This window comes from Chlorocebus sabaeus, chromosome 17 (assembly GCF_047675955.1).
Source record: "Chlorocebus sabaeus isolate Y175 chromosome 17, mChlSab1.0.hap1, whole genome shotgun sequence".
NCBI classification, from domain to species: Eukaryota; Metazoa; Chordata; class Mammalia; order Primates; family Cercopithecidae; genus Chlorocebus; species Chlorocebus sabaeus.
The window spans coordinates 43,668,697-43,695,391 of record NC_132920.1 but is presented as its reverse complement, the minus strand read 5'-3'; the positions used below and the strand labels follow the sequence as shown (position 1 = coordinate 43,695,391).

The 26,695-nt window shown below is 52.2% G+C and overlaps 2 protein-coding genes across 5 annotated transcripts in view; one reads left to right on the top strand and one right to left on the bottom strand.

The window, feature by feature from the left end:
- Positions 1-12,806: 12,806 nt before the first annotated feature.
- Positions 12,807-18,341, top strand: DLK2 (delta like non-canonical Notch ligand 2). Of its 2 annotated transcripts, XM_007972481.3 has the most exons (6): positions 12,807-12,963; positions 13,484-13,614; positions 13,888-13,951; positions 15,245-15,375; positions 16,299-16,443; positions 17,419-18,341. In XM_007972481.3, exons 2-6 carry the CDS (start codon positions 13,539-13,541, stop codon positions 18,152-18,154), a joined length of 1,152 nt encoding a protein of 383 aa, XP_007970672.1. In that variant the 5' UTR covers positions 12,807-12,963; positions 13,484-13,538; the 3' UTR covers positions 18,155-18,341. The 2 variants fall into 2 exon arrangements, with proteins under 2 accessions (XP_007970672.1, XP_072862115.1); XM_073006014.1 differs by having other exon boundaries at positions 12,807-13,614.
- ABCC10 (ATP binding cassette subfamily C member 10) overlaps positions 18,266-26,695 on the bottom strand; it is a 23,758-nt gene continuing 15,328 nt past the window's right edge. For 2 of the 3 annotated variants that reach the window (XM_038006115.2, XM_038006118.2), the window contains 13 exons: positions 25,419-25,608; positions 24,569-24,646; positions 24,222-24,416; positions 23,638-23,788; positions 23,262-23,451; positions 22,635-22,978; positions 22,128-22,297; positions 21,187-21,347; positions 20,655-20,908; positions 19,583-19,728; positions 19,405-19,502; positions 19,087-19,199; positions 18,266-18,764 (listed from right to left, as the gene is read on the bottom strand). In XM_038006115.2, coding sequence (XP_037862043.2) covers positions 18,602-18,764; positions 19,087-19,199; positions 19,405-19,502; positions 19,583-19,728; positions 20,655-20,908; positions 21,187-21,347; positions 22,128-22,297; positions 22,635-22,978; positions 23,262-23,451; positions 23,638-23,788; positions 24,222-24,416; positions 24,569-24,646; positions 25,419-25,608 — 2,253 coding nt within the window. In that variant the 3' untranslated portion in view covers positions 18,266-18,601. The remainder of the gene's footprint in view (positions 18,765-19,086; positions 19,200-19,404; positions 19,503-19,582; positions 19,729-20,654; positions 20,909-21,186; positions 21,348-22,127; positions 22,298-22,634; positions 22,979-23,261; positions 23,452-23,637; positions 23,789-24,221; positions 24,417-24,568; positions 24,647-25,418; positions 25,609-26,695) is intronic. The other variant, XM_038006117.2, reaches the window with a different exon arrangement.

The window sequence follows — 26,695 nt, the reverse complement described above, 5'->3', positions numbered from 1 at the left end:
AAAAAAAAAAGAAAAAGAAAGAATGGTTATTGCTAGGGGCTATAAAAAATTAGGAGTTAGTGTTGTGTTCTTATTTTGTTTGTTTGTTTGTTTTATTTATTTTAGAGGCAGAGTCTTGCTCTGTTGCCCAGGCTATAGTGCAGTGGCATGATCATAGTTCACTGCAACCTCAAACTCTTGGGCTCAAGTGATCCTCTAGACTTAGCTTCCCAAATAGCTGGGACTCTAGGCACACCTGCCTAATTTTTTTATTTTTTTGGAGGGCATCTATGTTCACCACTGTACCAGCAATGCTTTTTAACTTTTTTATAGAAATGGAGTCACACTTTGTTGTCCAGGCTGGTCTTGAAGTCCTGGACTCAATAGATCCTCCTGCCTCAGCCTCCCAAAGTGCTGGGATTAACAGGCATAAGCCACCATGCCTGGCCATCCATACATCTTTATATGATACCAAGTCTTGTTTTCTGGCTTCTGGTGAGATCTCACTTTCCCAACTCTAAAGCAGGAACTCCCTGAGAGCAGAGCTTGTTTCTCCCACCTCAGACTTCGGGCACCCTGAGGCTAGAGTCTGTGCCTGCCCTCTCAGACTGTGATTTGAATTCTGGGAAAGCTCAGAAAGTGCAGGAGTGGTTTACCTCTTTTTTCTGGACTGCACTGGGACTTGTTTGTCAGACTCTGCTTCACTCTGACCCAGTAGGGCCTGGGTAGTTCTCCAGCCCCTCATCTTTGTTGAATCAGGAAGTCCTCCCTCCATCCCAGGTCAACACCTGAAAGTTGGCCTTGAAAGTGTAACCAGGAAACTTAACTTCAAAATGCGTTTTCAAACCTTTCTTTTCCTTTCTCTGGGGTCTCAATATGTAACCTTGAAGCTTACTGTGGAAACCATTTTTTCTCCCTTCTCCTTATTCATAACATATAGCCTTGAAATGTACTTTCTTTCAGGCCAGGAGCAGTGGCTCACACCTGTAATCCTGGCACTTTGGGAGGCTAAGGTAGGTGGATTGCCTGAGCTCAGGAGTTCCAGACCAGCCTGGGCAACACGGTGAAACCCCGTCTCTACTAAAATACAAAAAATTAGCTGGGCGTGGCGGTGTGCGCCTGTAATCCCAGCTACTTGGGAGGCTGAAACAGGAGAATCTCTTGAACCCGGGAGGCGGAGGTTACAGTGAGCCAAGATCGTACCGTTGCACTCCAGCCTAGGCCGCAGAGTGAGACTTTGTCTCAAAAAAAAAAAAAAAAAAAAGAAAGAAAGAAAAAAAAAAGAAATGTACTTCTTCTTTCTTTTTTCCTTTTTTTTTGTTCTGAGACAGAGTCTTGCTGTGTCGCCCAGGCTGGAGTACAGCGGCACAATCTTGGCTCATCGCAACCTCTGCCTCCCGGGTTCAAGTGACTCTATTGCCTCAGCCTCCCAAGTAGCTGGGATTACAGGCACATGCCACCAAGCCCAGCTAATTTTTGTATTTTTAGTAGAGATGGGATTTCACCATGTTGGCCAGGCTGGTCTCGAACTTCTGACCTCGGGTGATCCGCTTGCCTTGGCCTCCCAAAGTGCTGGGATTATAGGCATGAGCCACCACGCCTGGCAACCTCGTTATTTTTAATTGGACTCTGTAAGTGGCGACTCACTCCATCACCCAGTCTGGAATGCAGTGGTGCGATCTCGGCTCACTGCAACCTCTGCCTCCCGGGATCAAGTGATTCTCCTGCCTCAGCCTCCTGAGTAGCTGGGCACACACCACCACGCCCAGCTAATTTTTGTATTTTTAGTAGAGGTGGGTTTTCACCAGGCTGGTCTCAAACTCCTGATCTCATATGATCTGCCCACCTCAGTCTCCCAAAATGCTGGGGTTACAGGCGTTAGCCATGACACCTGGCCCAGAAACTTCAAGTAAATCTCCAGGGATGACTCCTTTAGCAGCTACTGGAAGGGCTGGACCACGACCCATCTGTGATGTTGGTGCCTCCTCCACCACCTCATCACCCTGTGTAGTTCCAGAGTGGGAGGGGCTCCATAAGCACATGAATGAGTGGTACCGCGATGCTTCACATGCATAGTTCTGGCTGTGAGTGACCCTCTTGTCTTTCCAGATCTGTGTACATACATCTGCACAACCTTGTGGTTTCAATGGGTGTATTCTTTTGCTTGACTTTTTTTTTTTTTTTTTCTTGAGACAGAGTTTCACTCTTGTTGCCCAGGCTGGAGTGCGATGGTGTGATCTCGGCTCACTGCAACCTCCATCTCCCAGGTTCACGCAATTCTCCTGCTTCAGCCTCCCCAGTAGCTGGGATTACAGGCACCCTCCACTGTGCCTGGCTAATTTTTTGTGTTTTTAGTAGAAACAGGGTTTCACCATGTTGGCCAAGCTGGTCTCGAACTCCTGACCTCAGGTGATCCACCCGCCTTGGCCTCCCAAAGTGCTGGGATTACAGGTGTGAGCCACTGCACCCCGCCTGCTTGACATTTTGGATAGGAGCTGCATTACTGCACACTCATCCTATCAGAGGGCAAAGCCTCCTATCACTTTTCAACTCACCCTAAAGTCCACTATCGGTATCCTCCCTGGCCCATCTCCCTTTTTCCCTGAGCAGGTATTTTCAGCTATCCTAAGCATGGTATACAGGGCCTGAGCTTTGGCACAACAGCCCTGGAGGCACACGATACATGTGCCAAAACACACATGCGCACAGTCAAACAGCCAAAAGGTGGGGAACAATGGCTGGGTTTGGATTTCAGCCCTGGGGCCACTGGCTCCACCTCCCGTGGTGAGGTAGGGGTGGGATGGGGGAAGGAAACAATCAGAGGGAGAGAACATTTTTTCAGGACCCAAAGGCCCCTACGCTGGCAGAAGTCCTCACAAAGAGTGGGCTACTTGGATGTGCCTGACTCCTTCCCAGCACAGACTCTGTCTCCACCCTGGGTACCCCACTTGTTGGGCTGACCAGAACTGTCTTGGAGCGGCAGTGACAGGCCAGAACAAGCAGGGACAGGATTATCCCTTACCTGGTGAGGACAAGGGCCAGCTCTGCATGCCCCTGGGTCTCCATGAAGTCTAGGGCCCACAGGTGCCTCTGCATCCCTGTTTACTGGGGGCGTGTGGGGTAAGTGAATATGTCTGCCTTGCTAGGTGGTAAGTTGCTTGAGGTCAGGGCCTAGCACTTTTTTTCATTTGTATTAATTCAGTCACTCATTCAAGTCACGTGTATTGAATGTTTGGCACTGAGTTGGGGTCCCCTCCCTGCTCCTGCCCACAACCTGTGGGTAGGTCAATGGATGTGTGAATGAAGAGTAACAGCACTTGTTCCCTGTTCTCTGGTCTCTCCATTCTCATTTGGCAATACACAAAACTCTGTGTGAAAAGGAGGCTGAGGAGAGAAGAGGGAAACTTGAGAATCCACTCTCCAGGTGAAGGGTGGGGAGGCCAAGAGAGATAAATCCTTATAAATGGGGGCCCTGGAGGAGGGGTTTATTGATAAGCCCTCAGAAAAATGCTCAGGAAAGTAGGGAATCCTGAGGGTTGGGATACTGGGGTGTTCTAGGACAGTATAGTTACCGTTCAAGTCTGGAGTAGAAGCCAGAAATGAGCCTCATATGTCTAGTGACCACCCAAAAAAAGAAGCCACTATTAAGACAGGCTTAGGAAGATCCTAAAGTCATGAGGCTGCCAGCCCAACCTGTTCCAAAATCCTCCAAGGAACAGCCACTAAGTTGTAGGCTGGGAAGCAGAAATTAGAGCCAAGAGGTGAAAAGCATCAGCCAGGCGCCCTTACCAACTGTATCAGTCACTTTTCCCAAGGGTAGGACAGCGATAAGAGTAGGGTCCCTGAAGCAGACTGCCTGGCTTCATCGCCCATCTGTCACTTAACTAACTGCATGAACACAGGCAGATGACTGGAGCTGTCTGTGCCTCCGTCTTCCCGTCTGTAAATGGGGGTTAAGTATAGCACTTACCTCACAGAGTTGTCGTGAGGGTCAAAAGAGCTCATGCACATGAGTGCTCAGACCAGTGCCTGGCACATAGAATGTCTGTCTATTTTACCAGTGAGGGCTTGGAGGCTCAGAGAGGTTCCTGTCTCCTGTGAAGGCCACCCAGCGGCAGACGATAGAGCCAGAATTTGAAGTGACTTCTAGTACTCTTGACTTGACATCACATAGCTGAAGAGTCATAGGAGTGATCCCAGGCTGCTGACCTGAGGAGTGAGGTGATAACAGTGGCATGGTAGGATGTTTAGCCTCTAGGAACACTGCAGAATGGGTGCATGAGGGAAATCGGTAGGCCTGATGACCGCAAGACCAGATACGAAATGCTTGTCATGAGCCTGGTGTGGTGAGGGGGTGCTGACAAGGGCTGAGGCGGTGGGACAGAATGGACACAGGGCCATGGGAGAAGGAGGACTGGACAATATTTGGTGGCCAGCTGGAAAAAAATAGAGGAGTTAGAGGAGGCTTTAAGGTTTTAAGCTCTAGTTACCCAAAGAATAGCGGGGTTTCTGCCAAAAACAAGTATTGGGTGGGGGATTGTATTAGTCCATTTTCACACTGCTGATAAAATACCTGAGACTGGGTAATTATAAAGGAAAGAGGTTTAATGGACTCACAGTTCCACATGGCTGGGGAGGCCTCACAATCATGGTGGAAGGCAAGGAGGAGCAAGTCACATCCTACATGGCGGCAAGGAAGAGGGAGAATAAGGACCAAGCGAAAGGGGTTTCCCCTTATAAAACCATCAGACCTCATGAGACTTACTCACTACCATGAGAATGGTATGGGAGAAACCACCCCCATGATTCAATTATCTCCCACCAGGTCCCTCCCACAACTTATGGGAATTATGGAAGCTACAATTCAAGATGGGATTTGGGCGGGGATTCAGCCAAACCGTATCAGGGATGTTCTTGGAAATCCAAGCAGTGAGACAAGCCCTCTTTACTGGGTGATTTTTAAATGGGGGAAGGGAGGGTGCTAGAAAAATTTCACAGAGACAGAAACCTGGACTAAAGGATGCCTTTTATGTAAAGGGGCTAATAGTGGCTGGATTCCTGAAGACACTAGGACAGAAACAATTGCTCAAACGCAAGCCCCAGCACAGCCCAGCTCAGCCTCCCATCATTGTTTCTGTTGCCAACCCCCTCTCCTGCTCCAGGGTAGGAAACTGACTTTATCAGGGATCCCCCAGTGCCTCCACAACCACTCCCTTCAGCCCCTACTCTCTAACCTTCTGTGCACATACCTGACTTTTACACACACTCTCTCATTCTACCCTCACGGGGATACTGTTAGAGAACAGGGCTGGTGCTATTCTCCCCATTTTACAAGTGGGGAAACTGAGGCCTGAGAAGTTTATGAGACTTTCTCAGGATCACACAACCAATGCCAATATCAGTGACCAGATTCCAAATTCTGTGCAGGAGAATCACTTGAACCCAGGAGGTGAAGGTTGCAGTGAGCTGAGATCGTGCCACTGCACTCCAGCCTGGACAATAGAGAGACTCAGTCTCAAACAAACAAACAAAAACACTAGAATAATAATAATACCTGTCTGGCAGGGTTATAGTGAAAATTAAATATAGGGTGTGGGCCGGGTGCGGTGGCTCAAGCCTGTAATCCTAGCACTTTGGGAGGCCGAGACGGGCGGATCACGAGGTCAGAAGATCGAGACCATCCTGGCTAACATGGTGAAACCCCGTCTCTACTAAAAAAATACAAAAAACTAGCCAGACGCGGTGGCGGGCGCCTGTAGTCCCAGCTACTCGGGAGGCTGAGGCAGGAGAATGGCGTGAACCCGGGAGGCGGAGCTTGCAGTGAGCTGAGATCGGCCACTGCACTCCAGCCTGGGCGACAGAGCGAGACTCCGTCTCAAAAAAAAAAAAAAAAAAAAAATATATATATATATATATATATATATATAGGGTGTGGCTCTTTATTAATTAAAGTAGTATAAGGGGTGGTGTGTTCACTGCTATTTATGTCTTTATTTTTGACGGAGTCTCCGTCTGTTGCCCAGGCTAGAGTGCCATGGCAGCATGATCTGGGCTAACTGTAACCTCCGCCTCCCAGATTCAAGCAATTCTCCTGCCTCAGCCTCCCGAGTAGCTGGGATTACAGGTGCGCAACACCACAGCCAGTTAATTTTTTGTATTATTAGTAGTGACGGAATTTCACCATGTTGTCCAGGCTGGTCTCGAACTCCTGACCTCAGGTAATCCACCCACCTCGGTCTCCCAAAGTGCTGGGATTACAGGCGTCAGCCACTGTGCCCAGCCCACTGCTTTTTATCTAAAAAAGAAAAAATTAAAGTAGTGTAAGGGAATATCCTGGGACAGAGATGGGGATATTATTTAATATATAGGATGATCAGCAAGGGCTTCTTTACTAACATTTGAGCAGAGAGCTGAATGAACTCAGGGAGTGAGCTATGAAAATATCTGGGTTATAGCATTCCAGGCAGAGACCAGCTAGTGCAAAGATCCTGAGGCAGGGAACATGCTTATGTGTTCAAGGATCAACTCAGGGCTAGGCATGGTGGCTCATGCCTGTAATCCCAGTACTTTGGGAGGCCGAGGCAGGCGGATCACGAGGTCAGGAGATCGAGACCATCCTGGCTAACACGGTGAAACCCCGTCTCTACTAAAAATACAAAAAAAAAAAAAAAAAAAAAAAAATTGCTGGGTGTGGTGGCAGGAGCCTGTAGTCCCAGCTACTACGGAGGCTGAGGCAGGAGAACGGCGTGAACCTGGGAGGCAGAGCTTGCAGTGAGCCCAGATCGCGCCACTGCACTCCAGCCTGGGCAACAGAATGAGAATGAGAGTCCACCTCAAAAAAAAAAAAAAAAAAAAAAAAGAAAGGATCAACTCAGAGGCCAGTTTGGATGTGGCAGAATGAGGTGGGAGTATGCAGGGAATAAAATCAGATGGAAAAAAAAAAAGATTAGATGGGAGCCGCTGGAGGGTTTGGAACAAAGACATGACAAAATCTGACTTCCATTTTTTAAATAAAATTTTAAATTTTGAATAATTTTAGATGTATAGAAAAGTTCCAAAGATAGTATAGAAATTTCCCAAATATGACTCACCCACATTATACCTTACCATGGTATGTTTGTCAAAACTAAGAAGCCAACATTAGTACCCTGGTATAAGCTAAATTCTAGACTTTATTCAGACTTTGCCAGTTTTACCACTATCGATGATTATCTGTTTTAGAATCCAGTTTGGGATAATACATCATACTTAGCTGGCTTCCATTTTCTTTCCATCAGGATCACCCTGGCTGCTGCACAATAGAAGACCAATTAAGAAGCAATTGCGGCCCAACACTTTGGGAGGCTAAGGCGGGTGGATCACCTGAGGTCAGGAGTTCGAGACCACCCTAACCAACGTGGAGAAACCCTGTCTCTACTAAAAATCCAAAATTAGCCAGGCCTGGTGGCGCACGCCTGTAATCCCAGCTACTCAGGAGGCTGAAGCAGGAGAATTGCTTGAACCCGGGAGGCAGAGGTTGTCACTGGTGAGACCAGATCATGCCATTGCACTACAGCCTGGGCAACAAGAGCAAAACTCTGTCTCAACAACAACAACAACAACAACAAACAAAGAAGCCATTGCAGTACTCCAGGCAAAAGATAATGGGGGCTTGAACTAGGGTGTTAGAGGTCATATTGTGAAAAGTGGTCAGATTCTGGATGAATTTGAAGGCAGAGGCAACAGAATTTACAGGATGTGGATTATAGGAGAAAGAGGAGAATCAAGCATGACCCCAAGATTTGGGGCTAAACAACTAGACAGATGGACTAGGCATTGACTGGAATGGGTACAGCTGACAAAGGAAGACTATTTGGGCTGGAGATCAGGAGTTTGCAGCAGTCAGACACCCAAGTCTGATACTACCAAATTTATTTTTAAATTAATTAATTTATTATTTATTTTAATAAGGACAGGGTCTTGTTTGGCTGCTCAGGCCTGAACAACAAAACTGAAGTCTCAAACTGCTGGGCTCAAGCAATCCTCCCATCTGAGCCTCCCAAAGTGCTGGGCTTACCAAGCATGAGCCACTATGCCCAGCCAGACACATGCATCTGGATTTCAGGCAGAAAGCTTGACTGGAAATATAAATTTGGGAGTCATTAACTTACAGCTAGCATTCCCAAAACTTAGGCTGGATGAGATCATGAAAGGAGTGAGTGAAGATAGAAAAGACAAGAGGTCTGGCCGGGCGCGGTGGCTCAAGCCTGTAATCCCAGCACTTTGGGAGGCCGAGACGGGCGGATCACGAGGTCAGGAGATCGAGACCATCCTGGCTAACACGGTGAAACCCCGTCTCTACTAAAAAATACAAAAAACTAGCCAGGCGTGGTGGCGGCGCCTGTAGTCCCAGCTACTCGGGAGGCTGAGCCAGGAGAATGGCGTAAACCCGGGAGGCGGAGCTTGCAGTGAGCTGAGATCCGGCCACTGCACTCCAGCCTGGGCGACAGAGCCAGACTCCGTCTCAAAAAAAAAAAAAAAAAAAAAAAAAAAGACAAGAGGCCTGAGGATGGAGCCCTGGGGCTGAGGAAGATGTTGAGAAGATGAGGAGGATGCAAAGGAGACCGAGAAGGGGTGGCCATTGCAGAGGTGAAGAAGTTAGTGAGTGATCCCAGAAACCCAGTAAACTGGCAAATGCAGTTAACAGAGCCAGTGAGATGAGGACTGAGAATTGATCATTGGATTTGGCAGTGGTGAGGGTACTGGTGACCTTTACAAGAGTGATTCTGGAATAGTGGGGTGAGAGTGGGTTCAAGACAGAATGAAAGGAGAAGTGATGAGAGCAAGGATAGACTAATATTTGTGAAGAGTTTTCAGTAAAGAAGAGCAGACAAATGTAGGGGGTTGAGGGAGGTGATTTACTTATTTATTTAAGATCTGAGAGAGGTTGATGACAATGCTCTCATAGAGGGAGGCAAACTGATGATGCAGAAGAGATGGAGAGAATTGGAGGTCCCTGAAGTTACCCAGGTGAGAGAGGATGTGAACTAATGCCCAGGTGAAGGAATTCACTTAGGTAAGAACACAGGCAGTTCATGTACAAGAGGGATGTCAGAGTATATGAAGACAGATGCAGGTAGGTGGTGGGGGCGTGTAGAAATTCTTTCAGATTGCTTCTATTTTCTCCATGAAGTTGAGAGCAACACCATCAACAGAGTGAGCAGAGAGGAGGAGGAGGTGGAGGTTGGAGGAGAGAGGATAATAAAATAGTTGTTGGGGTGGGTGGAGGAGTGTGCAGAACTAAGGACATCAGAGAGCATTGGTGATCAACACAAACAGTATTTGAGAGTCATGAATTTAAGTGAGACCAGCTAGTTTGGAGGGATGTTTCTTTAGCTGTTTGGGTGAAGGTTGAAGAAGTTACAGTGGCTGGGCACGGTGGCTCATGCCTATAATCCCAGCACTTTAGGAAGCCGAGGCAGGTGGATCACAAGGTCAGGAGATTGAGACCATCCTGGCCAACATGGTGAAACCCTGTCTCTACTAAAAATACAAAAAAAAAAAAAAAAAAAAAAAAATTAGCCAGATGTGGTGGAATGAGGAGCTTGTAATCCCAGCTACTCGGGAGGCTGAGGCAAGAGAATTGCTTGAACCCAGGATGCGGAGGTTGTAGTGAGCCGAGATTGCACCACTGCACTCCAGCCTGGGCAACAGAGCAAGACTGCATATCAAAAAAAAAAAAAAAAAAGAAAAAAAGAAGTCGTCACAGCAGTGGAGTTTTGTCACATGAATATGATGGAAGCAGAAGGGGCCGGGGAGTTAAGTGACTAATTATAATGATGCAAGTGACTAATTATAATAATGCAAGTGACTAATTATAATGATGAGGCATGGAATCAAAGCTGGGGAAGGGGAAGGGTGGATGTAAAGGGGATAGGGGATGGTGAAAAGGAGACAGAATCAACAAATAAAAGACAAGGCCGGGGCCAGGCGTGGTGGCTCAGGCCTGAAATCCCAGCACTTTGGGAGGCTGAGGCAGGTGGATCACCTGAGGTCAGGAGTTCGAGACCAGCCTGACCAACATGGTGAAACTCCATCTCTACTAAAAATACAAAAATTAGCTGGACATGATGTCACGCGCCTGTAATCCCAACTACTCAGGAGGCTGAGGCTGAGGCAGGAGAATCACTTGAACCTAGAAGACGGAGGTTGCTGTGAGCTGAGATGAAGCCATTGCACTCCAGCCTGGGCGACAGAGCCAGACCCTGTCTCTAATAATAATAACAATAATAATTAATTAAACAAGCCAGAACTTAAAAAAATTTATTGAATACCTACTATGCCAGGCATTGTTTTAGACACTGGGGATGCTGTGACAAGCAAGAAAACATCCCAGACCTCTGGAGTCTGCTTTGTAGTGGGGAGATGGTCAATAAACAAATAAATATTTAACATAATGTCAGATAATTATATCTGACAGAGAAAAGCACTGAATGTCTCAAAAAACAAAACAAAACAAAACAAAAATTAGCTGGGTGTGGTGGTGCTGCACCTGCAATTCCAGCTATACTGGAGGCTGAGACGAGGTTGTAGTGAGCCAAGGTTGCACCACTGCACTCCAGCCTGAGCGACAGAGTGATGCTCAATCTCAAGGAAAAACAAACAAACAAACAAAAACAAAAACAAAAAAAAGTTATAGATGTTCATTGTTAAAAGAAAAAAAAAAAAGGCCCGGCGTGGTGGCTCACACCTGTAATCCCAGCATTTTGGGAGGCCGAGGCAGGAGGATCACAAGGTCAGGAGACTGAGACCATCCTGGCTAACACGGTGAAAACCCGTCTCTACTAAAAATACAAAAAAAATTAGCTGGGTGTGGTGGTGGGCACCTGTAGTCCCAGCTACTCTGGAGGCTGAGGCAGGAGAATGGCCTGAACCTGGGAGGCGGAGCTTGCAGTGAGCCCAGATCAGCCACTGCACTCCAGCCTGGACGACAGAGCAAGACTCCGTCTCAAAAAAAAAAAGTGTTAATGTTGAAAAGTATCAATAAGAAAAAACAAAAACAAAAACCTCTACAATTCAATCATCCAGAGAAAAGCACTGCCAATGTTGAAATACATTCTTCTTTGTTTCCGGCTTCCCCCCACTCCACTTTACATATCCTTAGCTTTTTTGAACATCTTTAGACATCAAAAAAAAAAAAGTATTTTTAACAGTCACATAGTGTTGATGTGGCATAATTTATTTGCCTACAGTAATTTTTGAATTATAGGTTGTTTGCAATTTTTTACCAAAAAAAAAAAATGTGTTTAAACAAAACGAATGGTAGAGCCATGTCATTACTCAAATTCAGAGAGCTCTTCAGGGAAGAGGTGATCACAGTTGAGAGGAGGCCAGCTAGGGAGCTGGGTAGGTGTGAGTGTTATGTCCAACGAGACTGCAGGAAAAATGAGTCCAGGGGCTCTGTGCCTGTGGAGGTGGCTACGTGAAGGTGGGAAGCTGCTCTGCACGGACTAGGGACTGCTCCTTCCAATGTTTTGAATTTAAAGATGGTGAAATCTCAATCTGAAGGACTAGAGATGGACGCTAGCGTTCCTGACCTCTGCCCTGTTGTCCTCCACAAACTAGATGTTATGTTTTGGGTCCTTGTCTTTTTGTGTGTGTGTGTGGGGGTGGGGGGTGGGGGTGGGGGTAGGAGTTTTGCTCTGTCCCCCAAGCTGGAATGCAGTGGCGCCATCTCGGCTAACTGCAACCTCTGCCTCCCAGGTTCTCAAGCGATTCTCCTGCCTCAGCCTTCCGAGTAGCTGGGATTACAGGCTCGCGCCACCACGCCTGGCTAATTTCTGTATTTTTAATAGAGATAGGTTTCACCATGTTGCCCAGGCTGGTCTCGAACTCCTGACCTCAGGTGATCCGTCCGCCTCAGCCTCGCAAAGTGCTGGGATTACAGGCGTGAGCCCACCGCGCTTGGCTGGGTCCTTGTCTTGAAATGTGTCTCTGAGCCATTAGCCAGGAGCGGCAAAGAGGCCTGGAGGACAGCCTTCCCTCACACCCACTCCGTTACTCTCAATCTGAGCTCCAGGTTTGGGCAGTTGAGGATTAGCCTGAGGCCAAGGACGAACGTGATAGGGTACGGGAGAAGGAACTCGGCGGTGGAGGGGGTTTTGTGCTCACATTTACAGAGTCAGGTACATTCCCAGTCCAGAAAGGATTCTCGGATGCAGTCACAAAAAGGAATGCGGTGGAAGGGCTGAGACTTGAGGGAGGGAAGGGTGGTGGGGGTAGGGCCAGGGTGTGGGTGGGTGGATGGATCGGGTTATATTTATATAGGGATAGGTTGATCTTGGAAGGCTGGAGACGGCGACATGGACAGGAAGAAGCGGAGGGCGAGGAGGAGCAGAGGAGCACACAGATGAAGCCGGTGATGAAGGCTTTACAAGCGGGGAGGCGTGGGCTGGTGACACGCGGAGGGAGGGGAGCGATTGCCTGCGTGTGCATGGATCTATATGAGAAGCGTGATGAGCGGCGGACAGGCTAGGGCAGGGCTGGGGCGTGGGCCGCGGAGAGCTCGTCGGGAAAGTGGGCATGGGAGATGGGAGAATAACGGGGTCGCGCGCCTCTGGCTTAATAGTTTGCTCCAATTGAGACTCAAGATTTCCTCCTCTCGTGGAAGGAAGCTGGGTCCAGGGCGTTGGGTGGCCGCGAAGAGCCGGGGCCCCGGGGAGCGCCGGGTGCTAGGTGTGCGCCGTGCGTCGCGGGAGGGGGGGGGGCGGGGGCGGGCTCCGCCCCTGGCAGGGGGCCTAAGCGCGCGCGAGGAGCCGCCGCCGCCGCCGCTCGGGGTCGCCTGGAGCCCCAGATTCCTGAGCGCTTGGCTCGTATGGCAGCCGCTTCGGCGCCCGGCCCCGCGGCCAGCTAGGGGCGGCCCCGCGCTCCCCCACAGCCCCTCGGCGGCGCCCGTCGGATCCCGCCTCGCTCTGCGCCCCGGGGCGCGGCACCTCCCCGCCGGAGGTGAGGACTGAGGGGACAGGGCGTGCGGGGCTACGGGTGCGGTGGGGATTCCAGGCCCCGCGCTGCCGCCGAGCCCAGCGCGGCGGAGATAGGAAGGGGACGTGGGAGAGAGTGGTGGGGGGGCTGTCGGAGCCGTGGGGCGGAGACTGCTCGCTGCCGGGAACCGTCCCTCCCTCCGGCCCCCGCGTTCCCTCGGTGCTTGAGGCCGTCTCTTGGCGCTGTCCCCATCCCGCAGACCCCTCTGTCCTGACTGCGATCCCAGCCCCAGCCATTCCCGCGCCTGGCCTCGCTCCACGCTGCCCATCTTTCACCTCCTTGCAGACCTGGCTCCCGGGTTCCTGTCTTCGCTCTTCTCGCGCTCCTCGCCTGCTCAACCCTTCCCTGCCCCCACCCTCCCGCTACCCCCATCCCCTTCTTCTGTCCCGGCGCTCCTCTCCCTCGGCGGCTCCTGTCACTTGGAACCCGTATCCGTGCCGCTATCTCCGCGTCTGACCGCCTCCCAACTGGTGCCGTCCCACAGGTGTTCACGCGTCCGGCCGTCCATCCGTCCGTCCCCCCTGGTGCCGGCGCTGACCATGCCCAGCGGCTGCCGCTGCCTGCATCTTGTGTGCCTGTTGTGCATTCTGGGGGCTCCCGGTCAGCCTGTCCGAGGTGAGCGCGTCCACCGGGCTCCAGTCGCGGCCCTGTCCAGCCGTCCTCGCTTGCACGTTGACCTCTGCCGGCCGGAGACGGCACTGCAGTCGCTCCGACCCGCGAGGCAAGAAGACCAGGTTGCCTCTTTGGAATGGGATGGGTTTCTGTGTTATGTCCTGCCCTAGGGCTGAATCCACTCAGTTACCGGAACCCCAATCCTCTCCTGAGTCCCGCATCCCAGCGAGCTGTGCCCTGACTCAGACTCACCCCTCCCACATCAATCTCTTGCAGCCGATGACTGCAGCTCCCACTGTGACCTGGCCCACGGCTGCTGTGCACCTGACGGCTCCTGCAGGTACCTGTCCTGAGCACGTGCCCCCAAACCCTTTGGTACCCATTTCCAAGCCCTTCACATGCACAACAGAGTGTCTAGGGGCTTCACACTCTACTCTTCATGCCTCATCACTCCTATGGCTGACTGGCTAGCCCCCCTTTCCCCTTTACCTCACCTTTCTTGCTTCTTCCAGTTTTTATTTCCCCACTTCTTTAATCTCCCAAATCTGATCCAGGGATTGTCTGAACCACTGCTCCTCAAGATACAGGGAGAGAGACCTAAAGCTTTAGAGAGCTTGGGGATTGGGTGCCATGAGGAAATGGAAAGATAAAGGAAAGAGAGAAAGGGAAATTGTTTAGCCTGGAAAAGAAATGCTGCAGGGAGAGTTGCTGGGGAGAAACACTTACAATGAAAGAGTATCTTCCTTGATGAGTTTGAGTAGTTGACTCACTGGGGTGGAGGGTGGAGATTGGGCACATTCTGTAGCAGGAGGAAAGTGGACATAAGGAAATGAGCTGATGGGGCAGGCAGTTCAATTGACTGGGGGTCTTTGAAACTCTTCACCCCTGGAAGGCTTTTAAAATATGGGTCAAGCGTTTGCCCTGGAATCATGGTGGGAGGATAGTCTTGATGACTTTTTGTTGTTTGTTTTGTTTTTGAGACGGAGCCTCGCTTTGTTGCCCAGGCTGGAGTGCAGTGGTGCGACTGCAGCTCACTGCAGCCTCTGCCTCTTGTGTTCAAGTGATTCCCCTGCCTCAGCCTCCTCAATAATGGATTACAGATGCGCACCACCATGCCCGGGTAATTTTTTGTATTTTTTTGTAAAGACGGGGTTTCACCCAGTTGGCCAGGCTAGTCTTGAGCTCCTGACCTCAAGTGATCCACCCACCTCGACCTCCCAAAATGCTGGGATTACAGGCGTGAGCCACTGCACCCGGCCCTGATGGCCTTTCAAGGTCATTCTTCTTTAAATGTTTGTGAGCACCTCAGACATGCCAGGAGGGGTACTGGAGGCATTTATAGACATCTTATTTCTTCCTCTACTCAACCCTGCAAGGTGTATACCCAATTTACAGATGAGAAGACTGAGGCTCAGGTTAAAATACAGAACCAGGGTTTGAGAGCTGGTGTCTGATGGTCTGATTCCATATATGTGTCCTATGACCTTGCACAGTCCTACACCTACCTGGGACAGGTCTGCTTTCCCTTAGGGGCTGTCATATGTCCTCTTGGTTGCTAGAAGCTCTGGTTCTGTCTCCTCCATTTCTTCATATCCACAACCCAGAACCCTGACCCTGTGTTTCTCCCCATCAGGTGTGACCCGGGCTGGGAGGGGCTGCACTGTGAGCGCTGTGTGAGGATGCCTGGCTGCCAGCATGGTACCTGCCACCAGCCATGGCAGTGCATCTGCCACAGTGGCTGGGCAGGCAAGTTCTGTGACAAAGGTAGGGGGGAGGAAGGGTAGTTGTTGGTTGGGAACCCCAGGTTTTTAGGGGAACAGCCATCAGTATTTATTGAGTGCCTATTGTGTCCTTGTCAAATCCTCAAATACATAGTATTTTATCATTTTTTTAATCTTAGACTTTTTATGTGTTGTCTGAATTGATCCTCAACATAACCCCATGGGGTAGGAAACGCAGCTGCTAAAAATTGTACTCATTTTACAGATCAGGAAACTAAGGCCCACAGAAGAGCTGTAACCTGCTCAAAGTCAGGTTTGTTTTTTTGTTTGTTTTGTTTTTTGACGGAGTCTCACTCTGTCACCCAGGCTAGAGTGCAGTGGTGCGATCTCAGCTCACTGTAACCTCTGCCTCCCGGGTTCAAGCAATTCTCGTGCCTCAGCCTCCCAAGTAGCTGGGATTACAGGCACCCGCCACTTTGGCAAATTTTTGTATTTTTAGTAGAGATACGGTTTCACCATGTTGGCCAGGCTGGTCTCGAACTCCTGACCTCAAGTGATCCATCTGCCTCGGCCTCCCAAAGTGCTGGAATTATAGGTGTGAGCCACTGCACCGGCCTAATGTTTGTATTTTTAGTAGAGATGGGGTTTTGCCATGTTGGCCAGGCTGGTCTCGAACTCCTGACCTCAAGCCATCTGCCTACCTTGGTCTTCCAAAGTGCTGAGATTATAGACATGAGCCACTGTACCCAGCCCAAGGTCAGTTTGAGACAGACTGAGAGCCAGGGCCAGGAGCCTCCTGACTCCAAATTCAGTGTTGTTGTCTCTCCCTAGTATACCACACCAGCCTGGGCTGGGTTTGTAGTATAGCCACACCCATAGAACCTGAGGCCTGGAAGGTGTGGACAAGTCTGGTCTGGGGACCAGATGGGAGGGGTTATCCCAGAGCCTTTCCTGTCCCTTCTCCAGATGAACATATCTGTACCACGCAGTCCCCCTGCCAGAATGGAGGCCAGTGCATGTATGACGGGGGCGGTGAGTACCATTGTGTGTGCCTACCAGGCTTCCATGGGCGTGACTGCGAGCGCAAGGCTGGACCCTGTGAACAGGCAGGGTGAGTGCTGGGCCCTCGGGGTAAGTGGAAGGTTAGACCAGAACCTGGTGATGGGATGAGAAAAGAGGCAGGACTGTTGGGAGGGTAGGGGACTGAGGGTCAGACAACACAGGGACACTCAGATAAAACCCCTGCATGCCAAAGTGTTCCTAGTTCTGGGTTTCTCAACTCTTTTCTTGTACCTTCTGAGCCATTTCTTCAACAATCTATAGGAGCTAGAGAGGTAACAAACATGTGACTGCTCTGGTTGGGGAGGGTGGGTGTGGGGAGGTTGAGGGGCCTGGGTCTCCCCTCATCCTCTCCTGAACATTGGTCTGTACCCTTCTGCGTCACAGTAGGGATGGGGAAACAGCCTGCAGGGCTGGACTTGTCCTCATTTCCACATCAGGCCCAGAAGCCTGCAAGGATAATAATAGCACACTTATCCTGAGCCTTGCCTTCCGGCTGGGCCCTGTGCTAACTGCTTGATATTGATTATTTCACTTAACCCTCACAATTAGGGAAGCTGGGTACTATTTTTATTCTCATTTTTAAAATGAGGTATTTGGCCAGACGCGGTGGCTCACGCCTGTAATCCCAGCACTTTGGGAGGCCGAGGCAGGCGGATCACGAGGTCAGGAGATCAAGACCATCCTGGCTAATACAGTGAAACCCCGTCTCTACTAAAAATACAAAAAATTAGCTGGGCGTGGTGGCAGGCACCTGTAGTCCCAGCTACTCAGGAGGCTGAGGCAGGAGAATGGCGTGAACCTGGAAGGCGGAGCTTGCAGTGAGCTGAGATCGCGCCACTGTGCTCCACCCTGGGCGACACAGCGAGACTCTGTCTCAAAAATAAATAAATAAAAAATAAAATGAGGTATTTGAGGCTCGGAGAGTGTCGCCCAAGGTGACATGGTGAGCAGAGGTCAGGATACGGACCTGGGCTACCCTACAGGTGTTAAGTTGCTTTCATGTCCTCTCCCACCCCTACTGCAGCTCCCCATGCCGCAATGGCGGGCAGTGCCAGGATGACCAGGGCTTTGCCCTCAACTTCACATGCCGCTGCTTGGTGGGCTTTGTGGGTGCCCGCTGTGAGGTGAACGTGGATGACTGCCTGATGCGGCCTTGTGCTAATGGTGCCACCTGTCTTGATGGCATAAACCGCTTCTCCTGCCTCTGTCCTGAGGGCTTTGCTGGACGCTTCTGCACCATCAACCTGGATGACTGTGCCAGCCGCCCATGCCAGAGAGGGGCCCGCTGTCGGGACCGTGTCCATGACTTCGACTGTCTCTGCCCCAGTGGCTATGGTGGCAAGACTTGTGAGCTTGTCTTACCTGTCCCACACCCCCCAACCACAGTGGACACCCCTCTAGGGCCCACCTCAGCTGTGGTGGTACCTGCCACGGGGCCAGCCCCCCACAGCGCAGGGGCTGGTCTGCTGCGGATCTCAGTGAAGGAGGTGGTGCGGAGGCAAGAGGCTGGGCTAGGTGAGCCTAGCTTGGTAGCCCTGGTGGTGTTTGGGGCCCTCACTGCTGCCCTGGTTCTGGCTACTGTGTTGCTGACCCTGAGGGCCTGGCGCCGGGGTGTCTGCCCCCCTGGACCCTGTTGCTACCCTGCCCCACACTATGCTCCAGCATGCCAGGACCAGGAGTGTCAGGTTAGCATGCTGCCGGCAGGGCTCCCCCTGCCACCTGACTTGCCCCCTGAGCCTGGAAAGACCACAGCACTGTGATGGAGGTGGGGGCTTTCCGGCCCCCTTCCTCACCTCTTCCACCCCTCAGACTGGAGTGGTCCTTTCTCACCACCCTTCAGCTTGGGTACACACACAGAGGAGACCTCAGCCTCACACCAGAAATACTATTTTTTTAATACACAGAATGTAAGATGGGATTTTATCAAATAAAACTATGAAAATGCAAGTGGGCTCCTATGCCAGAAAAACCCACCTGGCGTTCCAGATGCAAGAGGGCCAGAGCAGAGGCCTGGTTCTGGGGAAGCCTCAGGATGCTGCCCACCAAGGAGTGATTTCCAAAGAGTAACCCAGGGTGTCCACTTCCCTTCTGGGGAAGTGTGGAGAGGTAGAGCCCCAGAGGAGAATATAAACAAGCAGCCAGCACCTCTGTACAGGCCCGGCCTGGATCAGAGAGAGGGGAGAACCCTGCAGAGTGTGGGATGGAGCTCAGCGACCTCCGAGTGAGGTGGGGACTCCCTGCTGGCTGCTCTGCAGCAGCTGCTGGAATAGCGAGTGGGGCTGGTTGCGCAGGGTGGCCGGGGAGTCCAGCTCTACCACTCTCCCCGCTTGTAGCACCAGCACCCGGTCTGAGTTCAGGATCGTGTTGAGCCTGTGACGGGGAAGATGGTCAGTGTAAGGGATAAGGGACAATGACCTAAGTGAGAACACTGACCTGCTTTCCCTCCTCTCCCCTTGGGACACCACAAGTCTGTCCCCACAGGCTTTAACCCCTGGCTTGGTGCTGGGGAAGGGACTGCAAAGTCCCTCAGATAATGTGCTATAAAGGGCCCTAGGCAGTACCTGGAGAAGGAAGAGCTGAGATTTGGGGGGCAGGATCTCTAAGGCCCTGACCACTGGGGTCCCTGAAAGCAATGGAGGCTCATGCATGCTACCACAGTCCCTGATTAGGCTGTCACTGGGTGTTTGCACACCTATGGGCAATGGTCAGCACTGTCTTGTTGGCAAAGCGTTTGCAGATGGTCTGCTGGAGCAGCTGGTCTGTCTTCTGGTCCACACTTGCTGTGGCCTCATCAATACACAGGATCTGGAATATGGGAATGCCGTAGGGGATAACAAAGGAGAGGCTGTAGGGTGGGCTGGGCCTGGCCCAAGCAACAGCCCCTACCACACTTTTAGCTCTAAAAGGAAAATGAACTTGGTCCCCTAAAACCTCTCCGGACTCCACCTCCCCACCCCCTTGCCCCCTGCCTCCTTCCCGGCCTCTCTATTGTCTCTTTCTCTCACCTTACCTTGGCATCTGTGAGGAGAGCCCTGGCCAGACACAACAGCTGCCTCTGCCCAAGAGATAAGCTTCGGCCCCCCTCACCCAGCTCACCATCCAGACCACCTGCAAGGAAAGCATCTTCACTGCAGGGCCCAGGCCCTCCCTGCCCCCTTCTTGCTCTAGGGTAAGGGTCCAGCACTCACCCATGGAGGTAATCACCTCACTCAGGTGGCACTGCTCCAGGGCCTGCCACAAGGCCCTGTCCTTATGTAGGCCCCGGGGATCCAGGTTTTCTCGAACAGTCCCACTGAACAAAAAGGGCTCCTGGGGGATGATAGCTAGCTGGGATCTGTGGGACAATGACATGGAGTCCAGCGGTTGGAGATGTAGCCACTCCTGCTCCCAGCTCAGTTTCTGACTACAGCACTAGCACCTCCACGAAAGCCCGGGGATGAGACCTGAACATAACCCCACTCTGCTCCCCACCAAATGATCCGCTAGTAGCTGGGTACCTAGAACTGTGCCAATGCTATAAGCAATACCAAAGAAACCAAAGGCTGGACTCTGTCCTCAAGGAGCCTACATTTCACGGAGGTGTACACAAACAAACCAGAGAAAACAAATGGGCTAAACTGTGTGGCACTGACTCCAGGGGCAGCAGTGGCTACGCAGGGAATGACCAGAGCGAATGAAAGGGCAGGTGACACTTCAAGGTTGGAGTGGGCCTATAATTGGGTCCTGAAGACATGGTGGAGTTATAAGGTAGGGCCACCACAGCTTAGAAGAGAGGGCAGAAGAAGCAGGCCTAGGGCTTTAGGATACAGCTTCCCTACCTTTTCCATGTCACTGTACTCACAGAAAATGATATTAGGTTGACCTGAGGGTAGAGAAGGGGTGTATACCCTCCAGTGGGGCCACCTGAAGCCAAGGGCAACTGGCTCAGGTCTCAAGCTGTCCAAAGCACTGCCTGCTGAGCCTGAGGGCTCAGGGGATCAGTATCTTGGGGCACAAGAGTGGAGGATGTGTGGTGGGAAGTACAAGAAAGATGCAGCTGGAAAGGGTCAGGGCAAGGACGACCTTCAGATCACCAGCCATGAATCTGGACCTGGGCACTAGGAGTTCTCTGTCCTCGCCCGCTCATCCTGTCCTCCGTTTCAACCCCTTGATCAGCCCTAGTTGCCCTGAGTTTATATAAAGCCTTCCTAGCTGTGCCCTCCTCTAAGTGCTAGTAGTTCTGGTTCCCCCTTTCCCCTCCCAAGTCCATCTCCTCCAGACCTGAGCTGGGCCAGCTCCAGCTGGCTGATGTCCACGCCATCCAGCAGCACTCGCCCTGAACTGGGCTCTAGCAGCCGGAAGAGCACCAACAACAGGGAGGACTTGCCGGAGCCCGTGCGGCCCACGATGCCCAACTTCTCTCCAGGCTGCACGCAGAAGGTCACTCCATCCAGGGCATTCGGCAGCCCTGGCCGGTACGCTAACACCACGTCCTGGAACTCCACGCCCCCCTGAGTCAGCCAGCCGGTGCCCAACTGGTGGGGTCCATGGGTGGGCGATAGAGGGGAAGAGGGAGATGGGGGAGATGAGGAGCAATGGCGAGGAGGGGAGAATAATGAGAAATGAATAGTGTGAGAGGAAAGGTGAGAGAATAAGAGATGGGGAAGAAGGAACATGGTGAAGAATTTTGGTCATCATGAAGAGAGGTTATGGGAGCTGAGAAAGATGGGTGGGTAAAAAGAAAGAAATTGCGGGGGAGGCTGGGGCCTTCAGGGTTCCAGAGCTTTGGCCTGGGGTCAGGGTACAGGCCTACCTGCAGTGGCTGACCCTGGGGTTCCTGGGGCAGGTCACAGGAGTACTCTTCCAGCCGCTCAACGCTTACCAGCATGGCCTCCGTCTGTGTGAAGCTGCTCACCAGGCCCGAGAGCAGGCCCGTCAGGGACAGGGCATAAGACAGCGACAGGCCCACCAGCCCTGGGGGAGAGGATAACAGCTGCTGGGAGAGCTTGGACATTGGGATGTGTATGGGAGACTCCCCAAGCTGTGGACTGTGGGCATTTAAAGGAAGCAACAGAAGCTGGGCGCGGTGGCTCACGTCTAATCCCAGCGCTTTGGGGGGCCGAGGCGGGTGGATCACAAGGTAAGGAGTTTGAGACCAGCCTAGCCAACATGGTGAAACCTGTCTCTACTAAAAATACAAAAATTAGCCAGGCGTGGTGGTGCGCGCCTATAATCCCAGCTACTCAGGAGGCTGAGGCAGGAGAATCGATTGAATCTGGGAGGAAGAGGAAGAGGTTGCAGTGGGCTGAGATCGTGCCACTGCACTCCAGCCTGGGCAACAGAGCGAGACTCCATCTCAAAAAAAAAAAAAAAAAAAAAAAGGAAGCAACAGAGAAGCAGGAGGGTGACAGGAGGACAGGAGGCTGGATGCAGGGCACAAGGTGGGCATGGAGAAGCTGGGAGGGATGGCATGTGGGAGACTGAAGCGGGCTGGGGCAGTGTGGTGGGAACGGGGTGAAAGCAGGAAAGGGACTGAGACCAGCAGCTCAGAAAACTCATTCTAGTCCCCAAGCCACCACCACCTGGGGATTGTCACTCAACTCCAAACGGGGGTGATGATGATAATCATGATACACCCTCACAAGGAACCCTTGGTGGGAGGCAAAAATGTTGGGGGGAAAGTGCAGTGAGAGATCTGGGAGAAGGGTGGACCAACTTGCGGGTGAGGTAGGGGTGAGGGGTCCTGGGTGGCACCTGGGTTAGCAAGGCCCTGCTGGTGCTGCACCAGGGCAATGCCTGCGATAGCGCTGACCACTGCTGCCCCCATGAGCTGTAGCCGAATGTCCAGCCACTGCATTGTGGCACTGGTGGCAAACTGGCACCTCTGGTTTAGCTCAAGGAGTCGCTGGTTCTCCTCCTCAAACCTAGGGAAGGCCAGATGGATATGAGGCCGGCCACTCCACTGCTGCCCTGAGACACCCAGCCTCAAGGCCTCCACAGGGAAGGCCCTCTTGGGCAGTTCCTTCTTGGCAGCTAATCTATATACCCACAGGCCTCCCGCAGGGCTGCAGATGCCAGTGTGCTCTTTCAAAGTGGGTGTCTGCTCTGCCTCCCTATGTCCTTCTTTTGTTGCTTTTCTCCTTCCCCACCCCTTGTCCCCAGGAGGGCTGAACCAACCATACCCTGCATATTCCTCTTCTCAGGGGTCTCTCTTTTCCTCTCCCCTCAACACCTCATCCCCCTGGGCTCTGGTTCACACACCTGTAGGTGGCCCCTGTGGCCCGGAGCACAGAGAGGCCAGCTAAGGTATCAGCCAGATGGGTATAGAGTGGAGACAGGGTGAGGCTGCCCAAGCGCCGCAGCTCCCGTGAGGAGGCCCTGTAGTGGCGCTGCACGTGATAGTAGATGATGCTCAAAGGCGGCAGCAGCAGCAGCAGCCAAGGCAGGCCAGAGCCCAGCACGGCCAGGAGCCCCAGCAGGCCTGCCGTGTTGGCCAGGAGGATGTTGAGGATGAACGGCAGGCTGTCATCCACACAGGCCACGTCAGAGGAGAAGCGGTTTAGGATCCGGCCCGTGGGTGTGGCATTGAAGAAAGTTACTGGTGCCTGGGAGAAGGACGCTGATTGGGCCAGGGCAGAGTCTGACAGAAAAGGGGTTGGTGGGCAGCCCTGGGGGAGGTGGGGTGGAGGGGAAGGCCCAAGATAGAGAATAGGGAAGGACTAAAATATCCCCAGAATTTGGGGGCAGAGAGGAGAGATTGGCAGAGCTTGAGGAAGAATATCCCAGGGCAGGAAAGACTCTCCCATCCCCAGTGGAGCCCGAGTATTGGGAGGACATTCCACAGGGCTAGGACTGCGCTCCCCTACCCCTGAGGTCCCAGCCCCTCACCATAAGGACTCGATGCAGCAGGCGTCGATGCAGGGTGGCAGCTGCTTCAAGGGTGCCTGCTGCAAAGAGCACTGCCCGGAGAAGGGTGCAGAGGGAGTTGACACCAGCAATGGTCGCATATACGGTGAGGTAGAAACGGATGTCTGAGGAGCCATTGGGGGCAGCTTTGGGCAGTGGGAACACTGGGGTGCTGGGTGGTGAGGAGGGGGCTTTGGGTAACCAAAAGTAGGGCCACTCAGGGGTCCTTTCTCCTCCCCCATGCCATCTCTCCCACCCTCCAGAAGCCACAGCATCTGGAATACCGGCCCTAACCCTCACTCCCTGCCTGGCGACCACTCTGAGAGCACCAGGCCCACCCCCAGCCCCAGCCACTCACTAGAGGTTTCCGGGGGAAAAGAGGAGCAGTTGCGGAGAGAAGAGCCCCGTAGAAGCTGGGCTGGTGGAGGCTTGCACCTCTTGGGAGCTATTCTCAGCCTTCAGCTGAGAGATCCAGTGAGAGAGCCACCAGTCAGCAGCGTTCCGCGTGGCTGGGTGGGAACAGGAAGGAAAAAGCTGTAAAAGGCTCCTCTCCCTCGTTCATTCTATTCCAATGCCCCCTTTCTCCACCCTTGCCTCTGGTTCCTGCCCATCTCCATCCCCCTGGCCTGGCCTTCCCACCCTGCCACTACCCCAGTCCTCCCTAGTGTGGGCTTCTCTCATAGGCCGGTCACCCTTCAGCTCTGGGGAGAACAGGATCTCAGACTTGCAGAATGGGAGCTAACCTGGGGGGCAGAATGGAAGCCAGCTATAGAGCACATGCCTCTGGCCCCTGGGCATCTCTCAGAAATAGAAGTATGGCTTTTGTCCCAGCTGTGACCCATGCTTGGTGAGTCTCTGGGCCTCATAATGATTAGTGCAAGGTAACGGGCACCTGGACAGCATAGCCGTTATGGTTTAAGAGACTCCCAGGCACACTCTCACCTTGCATGAGGAGCAGAGAGAAGAGGATGGCTAAGGCCAAGCCCTGGCCCACAGCCTTCCAGTAAGCTTGGTACACATGCAAGGCCACGGCGCCCTCCTTCTTGCTTTCTTCCTGCAGCAGGCCACCAGATGTGCTCTGCTCCTCCTTCAGCCCCTCCTTTGCTTTCTCTGGGTTTTGTACTGACTGGGCTGTGGCTGTGAGAATCAGGGGTCATGGAGGAATTAAGCTTGCAGGCTGCCAGTTGAAAACTCAGTATTTCAGAGGAGCGGCTAGCCTTTGTAGAAAAAGCTCTACAGTGTGGCAGGCAGTGAAAAGCAAGCTCTTTTCTCCCACTGGGGAGCCATACCTGAGTCAGACTTTTGTCCATTCTCAGCCCAGGCTTTGGGGACAGGTTGTACCAGTGGCAGAATCTCAGAGGGAGGTCCTGGAGGGTAGAAGGGGAGATTAGGAGGGGGCTGTTCTGAGTCTATACTATGCCTTTCTCAGTGCGTGTACAGATCCTACCTCCCATCCTCTTAGGTCTCCCTCTCTAAGCCACCCTAGCAGGATACCCCTAGACCTCGAGCAGGACTCTTAGGCCTCCTTCTCTAACCCATCCTGCTCTGGATACCCCTAGACCTCGAGCAGGACTCAAGTCCATCCTTGTAAACCTCGATTCTGACCAGCAGAGAGGGACGAATGTCCATCCCTGAGAGGACAGCCAGAACTACGCCTGCCACTCTGTCCAGGGTTACTTCTCATTACTGCAGAGCTTTTTCTTATGCTTCACTCAATTCCTAATATCTGGTTGGAGCTTCATTTCCTCCTATTTCTCTCCCAGTGAACTTGCAGGTGGTCATGTCCCTCTGCATAAAAATCTTTCAGAGTTTTAAAATTTTTGTTTTTACAAAAAGACCATTCTAAACCTGACTCTTTATCTTCTCTGAAGATATGAGACTGTTCTCAGAGACCCTGGGCCTCTAAGTTCCCAAGAGCATCCAGTCACAAAGCCCATGAGTCCCAAATACACTGGCATTTCACCAACGTGCTCCTTTTCCCTCCTGTTCTCCCAGTTCCCCACACCAGTTCTGTGAAGGCAGGAAGCAGCAATGACTGGCTCAGGCCACACATGCAGCAGGTGGCAGAGTCTATACTTCCCAATCCCCTGCCATACCTGGGCAGACACCTCCCTCATGCGCGGTTCCTGCCCCCATTACCAGCCTGGATGAGGTGCCCGGCCTCCATTAGCAGCACCACATCAGCCCTTTCCAGGTACTCGGTGCGGTGGGTGCAGAGCAGCCGTGTGCTGTGGCTTAGCACACCCAGGATGCACCTGTGCAGCAGGTGGTTGGCCACATCTGCATCCACAGCGGCCAGAGGGTCATCGAGGAGATAGAGCTCCTTTTCCTAGAGAGACGTGAGGGTACTGTGGGCACCAGGACCCAAAGGCTCTCCTGGGAAGATCTCCAAGTGGTCAGAGAAGACAGTTGAGATAAACTCTGGGGGCTACCCCTACACTAGCAGAGAAAGAGGTGAGACCTGAGGGTGGACATCCCTTCAGGCAAGAAAGAACAGCACCCCCAGGGCCAGCACTCAGCTTTCCTAGCTCCCAGGCCCTCAGGCCACATAACGCTTTTTTTTTTTTTTTAAAGACACAGTCGCCGGGTGCGGTGGCTCAAGCCTGTAATCCCAGCACTTTGGGAGGCCGAGACGGGCGGATCACGAGGTCAGGAGATCGAGACCATCCTGGCTAACACGGTGAAACCCCGTCTCTACTAAAAAATACAAAAAACTAGCCGGGCGAGGTGGCGGGCGTCTGTAGTCCCAGCTACTCGAGAGGCTGAGGCAGGAGAATGGTGTAAACCTGGGAGGCGGAGCTTGCAGTGAGCTGAGATCCAGCCACTGCACTCCAGCCTGGGCAACAGAGTGAGACTCCGTCTCAAAAAAAAAAAAAAAAAGACACAGTCTTGCTCTGTTGCCCAGGCTGTAGTGCAGTGGCATGAACACCACTCACTGCAGCCTCAACTTCCCAGGCTCAAGTGATCCTTCCCACCTCAACCTCCTGAGTAGCTGGGACTACAGGTGCATGCTATCAAGCCCAACTAAAATTTTTTGTAGACAGGGTTTCATTCTTGTCACCCAGGCTGGAATGCAATGGTGTGATCTTGGCTCACTGCAACCTCTGCCTCCCAGGTTCAAGCAATTATCCTGCCTCAGCCTCCCGAGTAGCTGGAATTACAGGCATGCGCCACTATGCCCAGCTAATTTTTGTATGTTTTTCAGTAGAGATGGGGTTTCACCATGTTGGCCAGGCTGGTCTCGAACTCCTGACCTCAAGTGATTCACCTTCCTTGGCTTCCCCAAGTGCTAAGATTACACCAACTAACTTTAAAATTATTTTTTGTAGAGACAGGGTTTTGCCACATTACCCAGGCAAGTCTTGAACTCCTGGGCTCAAGCAATCCTCCTGCCTTGGCCTCCCAAAGTGCTGGGA